General features: G+C 38.4%; 2 protein-coding genes across 2 annotated transcripts; both read right to left on the reverse strand.

The window, feature by feature from the left end:
- Positions 1–485: 485 nt before the first annotated feature.
- On the reverse strand, positions 486–6,889 carry mybl2b (v-myb avian myeloblastosis viral oncogene homolog-like 2b). The gene is made up of 15 exons (XM_069678521.1): positions 6,751–6,889; positions 6,204–6,300; positions 6,029–6,100; positions 5,828–5,920; positions 5,492–5,712; positions 5,234–5,366; positions 5,083–5,142; positions 4,744–4,947; positions 3,995–4,267; positions 3,768–3,910; positions 3,281–3,380; positions 3,079–3,189; positions 1,808–1,924; positions 1,595–1,726; positions 486–1,494 (listed from the first exon to the last, which is right to left on the reverse strand). Exons 1-15 carry the CDS (start codon positions 6,768–6,770, stop codon positions 1,366–1,368), a joined length of 1,905 nt encoding a protein of 634 aa, XP_069534622.1. The 5' UTR covers positions 6,771–6,889; the 3' UTR covers positions 486–1,365.
- A 506-nt stretch (positions 6,890–7,395) lies between these two features.
- ift52 (intraflagellar transport 52 homolog (Chlamydomonas)) lies at positions 7,396–12,153 on the reverse strand. Its single transcript, XM_069678369.1, has 14 exons — positions 11,992–12,153; positions 11,587–11,755; positions 11,382–11,469; positions 11,056–11,185; positions 10,867–10,942; positions 10,691–10,762; positions 10,466–10,592; positions 10,305–10,388; positions 10,105–10,173; positions 9,863–10,017; positions 9,693–9,780; positions 9,446–9,554; positions 9,203–9,348; positions 7,396–9,119 (listed from the first exon to the last, which is right to left on the reverse strand). The coding sequence occupies exons 2-14, from the start codon at positions 11,706–11,708 to the stop codon at positions 9,081–9,083; spliced, it is 1,305 nt and encodes a 434-aa protein (XP_069534470.1). The 5' UTR covers positions 11,709–11,755; positions 11,992–12,153; the 3' UTR covers positions 7,396–9,080.
- Between the last annotated feature and the right edge of the window lie 459 nt (positions 12,154–12,612).

The raw sequence follows: 12,612 nt of genomic DNA on the forward strand, positions 1-12,612 counted from the left end.
GATAATATTATCATTAACACTGTCACTACAATTTCATGACGATTACATAAGAAATATATTATATTATCTTAGTTAGTAGGTAATAGCAAGTTTTAATTGATTAACCTGATGGCATTTAATCTTCTCAGATAAAACTGACCCTATTATTTATGATTTCAAATAGACTACAGGCCAAAAAAATATAATATGAAACATTAACATTTCAAAAGACAAATTTGTTTTAAACAAGTTTTCATTTGTTTCAACAGGAACAGGAATCAAATGCATATTCAAAAGCTGAAATCATACCCATTTGCTTATATGAAATGTGAAAATGTGTATGTACACTATAATCCAGATAATCCTCAATCGATCGTGTAGCTGTCTCTTAGCTAAAAAAAAATCCTCTTAATTAAATGTTAAATGAGAGATGTATAATTTCTCTGCTGTTTGTAAATAGTAATTGCTGAAGTGGCATAGTCAGGAGGAGAATGTGAATAGGACATATTCGTGTTTTATTAAATTTTTTTAACAAAGTTTTGTACGATTGAGTAAAAACATACAACACTATTCTACGATATTTACACAGTGCCAAATAACATTATACCCCTGCCATGAATGCTGGCACAGCTTCCATGCCTCCCTAACATCTTTACTACCCAGTTATTGCATAAAATATTGCCAAGTATGTTCATCACTTTGTTGTATCCACTTAAGTAGACCACCACCTTGAAGGATTATTGTGTGCTTTTCAGCAGATATCAGATTTTTTCTGTCTGAGGTTCTAATTGCTATTATGCATAAAGAGATGCATATTAGAAATCCAGACACATGCTAAACAGATCTTACAACAAGACAAATTTCACTTAACACTTTAACACAGATCCCTAATTACTAAATGTAATACTGATCAACCTGTTTGAATTTACTTCATATTCCAGTTACAAAACAGAATGTATGGAGGTGCAAACTGAGTGTATGTACTCTTCACAACTTTAAAAACTGGTAAATTACAGACACATTATGCAATGTAAAACAATGTCCTCAATGATAGCAAATATACATTTTCGTGATTTTCAATTTTACATTCATTTTTCTTTTCAGACATGTTGAAGTGACAATGATACAATGGAATGTGGTTAACTTGTTTACCAAGTCTTGCACAAGGCCATTGAAATAGGGCCAACTCTAAAAGCAACTCTCAGATATTTAATGGGGATGTAAAAAATCTGTAATGATTTCTATCAACTTCTTTCAAAAACTGTATTAAACCTACATATGCAATGTTCTTCTTTCCACCAAAAATTGCAACCGCAAAAAGTAAGGGAGCAACAGCAACATTAGATTGTGTATGTGTAACATGTTGGTGTACAGATGAGAGATGTCTCAGGACAGGATCAGAGCCCGATTGGGAGCGTGGGATTTTAGTGAACGAAGGTAGTGTCTTGCTTTCTCCGTCATGATGAGCTGATCTTTAGTTTGTCCACAAACAACCATCTCCCATTCTTTTGACATCTAAAGACAGAACAAAAATCATCACAGTAAGGTTAAGCAAACGTAGAAAAGCTGTGGTAAAATACTTGACAATTTCCTTTAGGGTTAAAGAAGAACTTGCCGGCAAAGGGGGAACCGTGCTGGGAAAGATGGCACTGTCACTGGGTCCCAAAAGGAAACCCTGATCCAAGATATTTTCATGCCTCTTGCTGCAAAATGATGAAGAGTTGAGAGAAACTATCACCGGCTCTTCCTGTGGCGAAAAAATTACAACGAGAATTAGGATGCGTTAAATTCATGGGTGGGTGAATAACACATTTGTTTTTTTATTTACCTTGATGCTTTGTCTGGATTCAGTTTTAAGGGCTTTGCGTTTCGATGTAGGCATCACCTGGCAGTCCATGACATCTAGGGCCAATGATTTACGCACTTTCTTCATAGGAGGCCGATGCTTAGGGAAAAAAAAAAAAAACATGGATATCTAGGTCAATAGTTATTACAAAAATATAAATAAGAAGAATGCCCTTTATGTTATGTAGCATGGTGCGTAAACATATTCAAAGCATTCTTGAACTGAGGTGGCAGCAAAAACCTAGAAATATCTGGGTTTAGGGAGTTGAATGAACAAGGAATTTCACACTCAGTTGCTCCTGTGGACCTGCCTTTTGCCCAACAATGAAAGACAGTCATCGTAAGTCGCAGCTCCACAGTGTGAATTTGTGAAGGTGATACAGTGTGAAGCAGAAAAACAGAAAGTACTCAGTGTTCCAAAGCATTTAAGATTCATCTTCAACAAGCAATGTGCTAGTTCAATAGGCATTCACCCAAGTTACATCAGGTATGAGATCAACACCACAATGTATATTTTATCAAATTTGAGGACAGATCACACTCCCTGCTCTTTATTATTTGGGGTGTCAAGGCTGGCTTGCACTATGAACTAATTACAACTCATTACAATGTGTTAAAGCATTAGCATGTGGCATAAAAAGCTGAACCCTGACCCCAAAGCTAAGCTAAGCTGTTGTTACGCTAGCTTCTGAAAATTATTACAGTCTTATTCAGGTTTGTTTTCAGTGACCTATTTGAACTTTGTTGACTATCCATGTATAAATGTAAAAGAAAAATGTGTTTGAATATTTGCTTTCGTAATAAATTCCTTCACAAGAGTTACACAGCTACAAATTTGTGCCTGTGTAGAGTGAGCAGGAGAGGGATGAGAATTCTTCTGTTATGGTGACTCTTTTTGGGTTAATATCACTACAACATGTAAAAATACGTATTCACAATTCACACACAAGAGTGGAAAACATAATACAGGCAACTGAGAAAGGTGTATAAAACAGCTAAGCTCCGCTCAACGTGAACAATGTCATCAACACGTCTTCTTGCTTGCTGTGAACTGCCTGGACTATTACCTGCTGCTTTCACACATCGACTGACGAGACTTCACGCAGACTTCTTACTAGGGGGCTGGCAGGTTAAATTACTTAAAAGTCCAAGTCAATGGATCTGGACATTTGCTTTTTCACATTGAGGGCCCCCTAAATAATTTACAGACATTTGCTAAGAGTACAGTGCATGTGTGAAAAAAGCTATAGTTACCATTGTTTTGCGTCTTTGCTCAGGTGGAGTCGAACGTAAAACAACCAAGTCCATTCCCGCGTCTCTTAGGATGACCTCGTTTATGTCATCTTCAAGGTTTGGCGTCTGAGGCTAGTATAACACAGCAGAAAAGTAGTGTTAATGCAGTGTTTTTAAATCATTACCATACCACATTGTTTTTCACGGGCAACCAGATACTCACCAGAGGCTGCAGAGGACCATACTTCTCCATGGCATTTTTGAATGGTGTTGGAGTTCGTGGAGTTGTACAAAGCTCAGACTTGTGATTGGGTGTGACAAATCTATGTGAAAACAAAATTCATTCAAAAGAAAGACCTATGATCAAATTCAAATACAGTTTTACATCCTTTTATCTGATCAGAATCGGATTGCAATCTCTCATCAAATCTCAGTAGGATTACCTCTTTACAATTGCAAGTATGGTAATTAAAGGCTTAAATAAGTAAAAACCCAAATACATCTATCAATCATCAATCTATCAACTTTTGAACTCTGTAGTGTTTTATACTGTTCGAAACCTGTGCCCAAGACACTGAGGCCCAAATTGCCCCAATTGGCTGTGCCATAGGTGTGTTTGTGTGTGTGAATCAGGTTAAAAGCATGCAGTGGTGAGAAGACTATAACAAAAATATTTATTGCAGTCCGTTCACTTGTTCAAGATCACTCACGCTGAGTTCTCTTTCTGAGTGTGGGGGGTCTTGTCACGCTGAAGTGGTGTAGTAACAATAGCTTTCTGGCTGCACACTGGCGTGGACGTGAGGGACGGGTTCTCCAGGTCATGAGTGTCCTGCTTGGTCCACATGTTGAGGAACTGGAACACACAATAGTTAGCAAACTATCTCAAATGGAATTAGAGGAATCACCAAAGCCAGAGCCACAGGATTAAATGACTTACTTGAGATGGAGAAAAGGGCAAGATTTTGACAGGTGTGCTCTTGGGAGTCATGGAGTTATTGCCGTCGGGAGACAAGGCAATGCATCTCCAGCTTCTCCGAATGTGTGTGGAGGGTGGCGTCACACCTCCAGGAGAAATGGGGATGAGTTCTCCCTTGCTGCCTTTGCTTAACTCCTGCAAGGAACTGGCCTCTAGACGAAACTGGTGACGCTCTGGGCTAGGACTATCCTCTGGCAGGTCAAAGGCTGCTAGGTTGCACCAGCCATCAAGATCCTGATAGAAGACACATTTTCGTTGTTAGCTGAACATGTAGTCTCTACTCTGCAATAGTACAACCAGATAGACTTTTTCCGTTCTTAGTTAAGAATGGAGGTGTAATAAGGTAAATGGTGATAAAAGTTAACCTATGTGAAATAGAACAAAGGTTAACTAGTCATAAAAAGCTTGCACCTTTTATAAAAAGTACAATAACAAGATCTTGCTGCAGGAATGATTAATTAAAGCTTTTTTTTTAATAAGATTTTTATTCAACCATAACCTGTTTTAGACTGAAGAAATCTTTATATAATTCGACTGATTTGTTTTGTTTTCATTTTCTTAATGTAGTGTTTCTTGCCTTCTTGTCTTTATCACTGATTACACGCCAAAATAAATTCATGTTGCTTTTTTCCCTATGAACTCCCATTGAGCTTTATATTAAATTAAATGTTATGCTATGTGTCTATTTGTCAGTTCTTTGGGATACATACCCCATCCACCATGTCCAGCACTTCCTTCAGTGCTGGGCCAGAAGGGGAGAGAAAGCCAGAACTGTCTACCACCCAGCTGGAGCAGCTCATCTCTCCTGTGGCGTCTGCTTCATTCTTGGGGCTTAAACTGTTTTTTGGGGAGGACTCAACCTTTGATGGTCCTGCTTCACTGGTGTCAGCTTCAGAATCTGGAGTTTCCTGCATCTGGTGGAATATTCATCTATTAATATACTGAAATTAAAAACATGATAATACAGATATTCCTTATTTAGACCAAGTCCATTGATCGTAACTTGTGTATTTTAATAATTTTTTATATAAATGTGGTTGGTTGCATACTAAAAGATGTGTTTTCTGCTCTGGGTCTTTTTCTGCACCATCTTGAGAACAACTGGGCATCTGTGTGATCGGAGAACAGTTTTTCAACAATGTTAGTAAAGTTCAACACTGGATCCACCTTAGAGGAGAACATGATGAAAAGATAGCCCACCTGCATATCTTTATTAACACGGGCCAACAGCTCTTCAAGTTCATTGGGCCTAAAGACCTCCCCTGCATAAAAGCCCATCTCTAACTTGCGTTTGATGGTGGAATTCCAGTGATTTTTCACCGCATTATCAGTCCTGTGAAAAAATATTATAACAAGAGTTCTTAAGAGAAGGAAAGGCTTTGATTTTACATACAAAACTACACCAACAACTTCAAACTCATCCTCTGAGCAGATCATAATGAAATGGAGAATATTTACCTTCCAGGGAGCAGCTTGGCAATCTCAGCCCAGCGGTTTCCCAGCAGACAGTGAGCCTTGTAGATGATGAGGTCCTCTTCGGCTGTCCATGATGACTTCTTCACATTGGGATTGAGATGGTTGTGCCAACGCTCTCTGCATTGCTTCCCCAGTCTGCCCTTCAGATGCTTGGCGACCATTGCCCACTGTTTGTTTCCATATAGATTTACAAGCTCTATAACCTGCGGAATAAAGGGAAGCATCAAAATGTAATTTCATTTTGATCAATTCACACTGGATACACTTGGTGAGCTATTTTGTTTAAATCCCTGAAATAATAGCTAAGGAGTTACCTACCTTCTCATCCTCTTCTTTGGTCCAAGGACCTTTAACCAATTCTGGGTCCAAGACCTTAAACCAACGGTGCTGACATTGGTGTTCACTGTGACTCTAAGCAAAAAAGAAAATAGAAATAAACATCAAAGCACTGAAAGAGATTTCTGCTGACATAAAATAACCAAAACAGTTTACAATTATCAACAAATAAGTTAAACTCACTGGTATGTAGCTGGCAATGTATTTCCAATCATTGGGTCCTAGTTTTTGAACCAGTGTCTTGAGCTTGTCATCCTGTAAACATAAACACACAAGCATTTTGATGTCCCCTGTGCTACAGAGCCACTATTTACTTCGAGACAACATGCACCTCATTAGGACAAGTCATGGCAATCACCTCGTCTTGTGTCCATTTCACCTTCACTTTCCCACCGTCTCTCTGATCTGCCACATCAGAATCAGTGTCTTGATGCATGGCCTCCTCTCCATCCTCACTGGGAAACAAACGGTGTAATGAGCACCAACAAAGCTGACAGTGAAAGCAGAAACCAGCTCCTGTTATGCCTTTGTGTTGCGGTGAGGAGAACCTGAATATCAGGTTTATTTGTGTGGTTTACTGGGTATAAACGGTTACTAGTCTATATGCATGAACTTGCCACTGCTTGGTTAAAGTTATACGATAAGTACAGTATCAGACGGTTTTATTTGATTGCTCAGAGTTAAAAGGAAGAGTGTCTGGCGTCAAATAAAGTACTGGTCCTTGTTTATAGTCCTTATCCGGGAAAGGGCGGCATTCGCGAGAGTGGGTTATAAACGTAAATGTTGCAAAATTTGCTAAAAATGCAAACCATGGCCAACTGAATAACATTACTACTGCAAGGTTAACAGTGATAGATGTATTGCTAATGCCACTGTTCATTAAAATACAAAGATCGACATCTTACCCGCGCGCCCACCAAGACATTTCCCTCGGTTTCTGTTGTTTACGGTCAGACGGTGGTGTATCCTGTTGTTGTTGCAAGTCATGTGCATGAATATTCGGTACTGTGGCGTTGTATTCCGCTTGTTTTTAATCTTTATAAGGTGACCGGTGGTGATGATGGAGGCTCGGTGCTGTTGTGTTGAATGGTTATGTAGCAGCTTGTAGCCAGCTGGAGCAGAGCGCCCGGGTTGTCCGCGCTCCTGGATTTCTATCTCGCGCCCTTCTCTATCGTAGGAGCCGGAAAGTGACGTAGATGCGCATTAGATGTGCGCGGAGGGTCAAGCAGCCACATGGAAAGCTTCCGATGAAGCTTCAAAATAAAATCTTTTAAAAAGTGTTTGTCCAAACCAATTTTTTTTCAAATGCCTAAAAATCATATATTCCGAGTGCCTTTTAAACATTAAAGGAAAATAAAATATTTGAAAAAGCACCAATTAAATTGAAAATTTTATGTGTGATAGTTGTTAAAATAACCTCACTATCCAATTTTAAGAGACTTCTATTCTTAGCTGAAACAACGAGTGAATTAATCAAATGAAAAAAAGAAAATCTAAATTGGCAATAAAGTAGATTATTTATCAAAAATACTACATTATCAGGTCCCAAGCTTTTAAAATCAAATTAAATCTTTTTTTCTTTCCTTTTGGTTATTTGTCATTCAAAATAAGAAAGTGTCATCTCTGCGTCTCAAATATAGTGACTACTTAATTAAATTTAGAGACATTAAGAAAAAGGTTGGAATATTAATGGATTAATCAGTGATGTAAATAATTGTAAGCTGGAGCCGTTTTGTTTTTCTTTTTTATGTTTTTTTTGTTTGGTTGTTGTTGTTTTTTGTCCAAAATGAATTTCTCAATTAATAAAAAATTTATTTGTATTGTATATATTTCTAAACTCTTTTATTTTAACTTTCTCTCAGAACAAAAAACAATTCAAAAACACATCACTAAAAGTCACAATTATCATTCAAGAAATCATTTAAATTATTATTTTAAAACTTTTTTTTTTTTTTTATAAGATTACAACTAAAATTGCCTGCACATCCACAGGTCTGCATGCTCCCCCACCTCCTCGACCCTGACGACCAGCTCAGCCACCAGCTGGGTCAATTAACAAACATCTTGAGCTGTTAAAACCCACCTGGAGCTCAGTTTAGACTCGCTGGCCTAAGGAGACAATGGAGAAAGCTATTGTTGTTAAAGGTAGGAGCACTTTTTATTCTAAAAACAGAATGATTCATTCAAGTCTGACCAAATGATGTGTTTATAAGTGGTATTCTACATTTTACCTTCTAGACATGAAAAGCTTTGAGTGTTTATCTCCATTGGAACATGACAGGAGATTTTTGGGGGAACAGAGTTGGATGTCTGCTTTGTCTCTGGAACAACTGTCCGTGTCAAGAGTGTCAAATGACACTGTGGCTGATGGATTTGACCCCCGCCGGTCCATCTTGGCTACTCTCAGCCTGTCAGCCGACACCATTTCTCCCTCTCAGGCCTTTTCAGTGAACATCACTCAAGAGACTGATAACTGTCACCTGGCCGTACCTTTACAGGGAAAGTCCTCCACTCCCCACATGCTCCTTCAAAAGCAAAAAAAGCCTGCCTGTTTTGACCAGTCGTACAGTGAATTTGCTTCCTCTCAAATGTCATGGGATGTGTCTTTGATTAAACCAGAAAGCAACAGCCCCAAATCATACATGGAGTCCAGTGCTCTGGAGCAAACAAAGAGTCCGAAACTCCAGTCAACACAACATTCACTAGCTGAAGTTTCTCCCTGAGAATGTCTCTTTGCAAGCAAACGCATGATTCTCTGCTTCTAACATGCAAGTATGTGTGATGGTAAGATGCTCAGTTAACATGACTATTTTAGTGTTCATCATTCTGCAAATTCTATGTCAAATACATGTTCTAACTTTTCGTTTATTTTACAGGATCCATTCATCAGGACCTGTGCGAGGGATCCAAATGCCTTTTTCTTTTCTTTTTTTTAAAGTTTCTTAAAGAGTTGACTATTTAAATAAAATTATCAATGACTTTATTTAAGTGTATTTTACTTTTTTTTTTTCTCTGTGAAATACAATATAATGCAATAGAAATGTATGAAAACATTAACTTTATATACAATTTCTCATCACCATAGTACCATATGTTGATACCGCATTGTCCACAACTCCTGTGACAGTCCCTTTACCTCATTTTACTTCAGAACAAACTTCCATCTGCTCGGTCAGAGTACAGTAAATTGAAAAGGCAGAGTTGAGTCTTAAAAAAAGGTTCATGAATCCAATCACTATGGAGTGAATCTTGCCTCTGTTTCGATATCATTCTCCTGTGAGGAAAAAATGAATTATAATTAGACAATGCATTGAATGCATAATAAACTTACTTGCACACCTTTTAAGGGTGTCTCACCTGATTTAGTTTCTTGAACTCAACAACCTGGAAGAAAATGTGTTCCAAGATGTGCTTGGCATCCCTCTGATCTTTATCCAACTTTGGAGTCAACCCCAGAATTTCACCACATTTCCGCACATAGAACTCGAGATCATCGTCTGTGCCTGAGAAAATGACATTAAAAAAAATATGATTACAGATAGTCGTGTTTTTAACAACTTTCAACTTCACCAATTCTGCTGTGTAAAGGAAATAACTTGCATTTATTGGTGAGTTGTGCCAGGCGCACTTTCTCAGAAGAGAATGTTTCATCTAGATCAAACAGGTCGAGCATAGGTGGAGGCAAATCGCTTAAGGCAGGTGGAAATACCTAGAAAACACAACGTCAATGTCAGGGGTTTAAAGCAAAATGTTCCCTTAACATTTCTGTTGTATATTACTCCACAAATAACAATTTGCAGCTATGGAAAACCATTAGTAGGGACAAGAATGCAATACTTTAACTTACAGCAGGTTGAAGTTGTGGCAAAGGGGTCTCAAACTGCGGTGTGATCAGCTGAAGTGGCTCATCTTTGACGTTAAGCTGCTTGTAAGCACTGCAGAAAACGTTTTTTGGTAATCCATGAAGAAAAATTGCTTCAATAGGATAACATTCAAACGTTTATTTTGCATTCTCACCTAATGACTTGGGGTAAAGTGTCGGTTGACAAATTAAACAAAGACATATCAAAGAGAGAGGTGAAGTCCCTGGGGTTTTCATCACCCTCCTGTAAGCACACTCTGAGCTGTTCTGACAAGCACCCAGTGTCTGGCAACATGGTGTAATCTGTGATCTAGGGGACAAAAGGACATGATGGATGTCAGCTAATTTAAAAGACATTATGATTAATGCCATGAAACTGTTAAGTGTAAGTTCTCACCTCTGGGTCCTCAGCATCAATCTGATTCAGCTGAATATTATCAGACATGAGCCACTGGAGCACAACATCCTTGAATACAAAAGTACAAGAGGCTTTTTTGTGCACAAAAGTTAATGCTTAACAAATTCCACATCAGAATATAATACTCTTCCCGGGTCTGGAATGTAAATTGCTGAAATAAATCTTTCAACTGGACTCACCAGGATTTTGCTGTTCTCCTCTTTGTCTATGTATTGGTCACTAAACATGTGGCAGGAACCAGACACCACCAGTTGGCCAGCCTCCTTCATAAGACACAAGACACGTTTTAACATCATCCCGTAAGTTTAAATACATGGTCTGAGAATGTGTTCGCTCCTACCTTTCCTTGATGGAAGGCTAGGACAGGCCTGTTAAGGGGGAAGCAGACTGAGCCAGTTGAGAGAACAGCCACAGCAGGCTTCATCACACTCAGTGTGGCACCATATGGATACACAAATGTTAGAGCCCTACACAATAAAAGACAGAAAAGCCCACATTAAATCCTTGAAAACTCTAAATGCAGTACTTAATGTAGTAGAAAGAAATATCAAAGTTAATATTTTACTGTGCATTGTTTCCAACATTCTCATCTTCAATGATTCCAGAGACAACTTTACCAGCAGCCCGACTAATTTCTCTAACAAGAAAAAGGCAGAGTTTTTGTTTTACGTTTATTAGAGTAAAATTTGAAAACATATGTATACATGTTGCCACAAACACTCTTACGCAGTACCAACAAACCTGTTCAAAACACCATTGGACACAAGTGCCTCCTTAGGATGAAAGTATTTGTAATACACATTCCTCACAACAGCATCTGCAGGAGTGACAGAAAGAGGGGGGAAAGACAGCTTATAATTCACTTTGCAGACTGTAACAAAAAAAACTATATAAATGTGAAATGTAATTTTAACAACTTTTAATATGCACCATTGTTGACCATTATCCCAAACTCCTCGAGGAGAAAGTTGATATTGGTTTCATATTTCATTTCTCCTCCTTCGCCGAGCATGACCAGGACATTTCCTCCTCCATCCAGATAATGCTTCAGCACTTCCAGCTGCAATCAAATGGAAAAACTGTGCATGAGAAAACGTGCTTGTGTGAATACCGACGTGAGAGTTTAAAAGGGAATTTTGATTTCACTGGGGCGTTGTCATTTTCACAATATCCCATGACAAAACTGTAACATGGAAATCAACAAAACGTTTACAATGTTATTTCTTTCTTTAAAACGTTAGCTTTTGATACATCACCTCTGATGCTGTGAACTTCTCCCTTGGACCCGCAGATATCCACAACTTGACACCTTTTAGCCTCTCCATAGACAGCTCTTCCTTCATGCTAGGACACACATCATATATTTTGAAACAAAGTTTTCCCCAAAATTATTTTTAAACTATAGGAAATTTCCGTAGATCAAACTAGACAGCAAAGTTAGTAATTCACCAAATCACTTACCTTTGGATTTTCCACTGAGCTCGTAGTCTTTTCTGCATGGATTTGTTTCCATTGTTCGCAGTGAACAGCTCCCTTTTCGAACAATTGAAGACGACTGTGTTGTGCTGTTCCTTCTCCATCATTTATTTAATGCACTCATCAAATAAGAGTATTATTTGGTTCCATACACCTTTCAACATGTAACTCGAAGTTAGATCCCATTTAACAGTATGTTCTGTTTAATGCATTATTACTATCGTAGCTAACTTACATCGGGTTAGCAAAGTTCTTTCACTGAAGTTTACGTTAATTACAGTTCCTGTGAATAGTTAGCCAATATTAACTTGCAATAGTTGTAGTAGCGTAACGGGTTATGCTAGCAAACATAGCAATAGCTTAATCTAGCTATATGGAGTTGTATCTTACCTTAGCGGTTGATGCTTGATATTCTTTTTTATCTATTCTACAAAGGTGATAGAAGAGAGCGGTAAGGTAACTGTTTAACTAATGGTAAAACATTCACTTTCTACTGTAACGCTGTATTTTCATATATTTCACGTTAAAAAGTGGCGTTGACGTTGCCTCAGTTACCTCTCTGGCTCTCCCTGCAGTGATGCATGATGGGTGGAAAATGGTAACCAAGGGCGCTAACCACATAACAACCAAGCGGTGCAGCTGTTTGGTCAAATAAATTGGATGGATGGGGAAAATAAAGTCACGTACCGAATCGTGATTCATACCATTCATAATAAGGATTACATTCACAAATGCCGAAATCGAATTTCATAAAAACGTAGTTCCGTAATTTATATAGCGGAACGAAATAAGGGCGGAACTCATCCGCTTGGACACAGTGCGGAAGCCGGACTATAAACCTCACACACATACACACACACACTTCTCTAAATATTAAATATCTTAAGGGTAAGATAAGGTGTAAAGGAGAATTCTTAAGGAAAGGTCTAGGGAAAGACAACCGCGGTGCTCAGAGAGTCCGACTGCACTCACAGGCTGACCGGACGGATCCAATCAGTATGTCTGCCTAAA

The sequence above is a fragment of the Semicossyphus pulcher genome, unplaced genomic scaffold (genome assembly GCF_022749685.1).
Source record: "Semicossyphus pulcher isolate SPU_LCO1_2020_fin unplaced genomic scaffold, fSemPul1.0.p SCAF_3, whole genome shotgun sequence".
NCBI classification, from domain to species: Eukaryota; Metazoa; Chordata; class Actinopteri; order Labriformes; family Labridae; genus Semicossyphus; species Semicossyphus pulcher.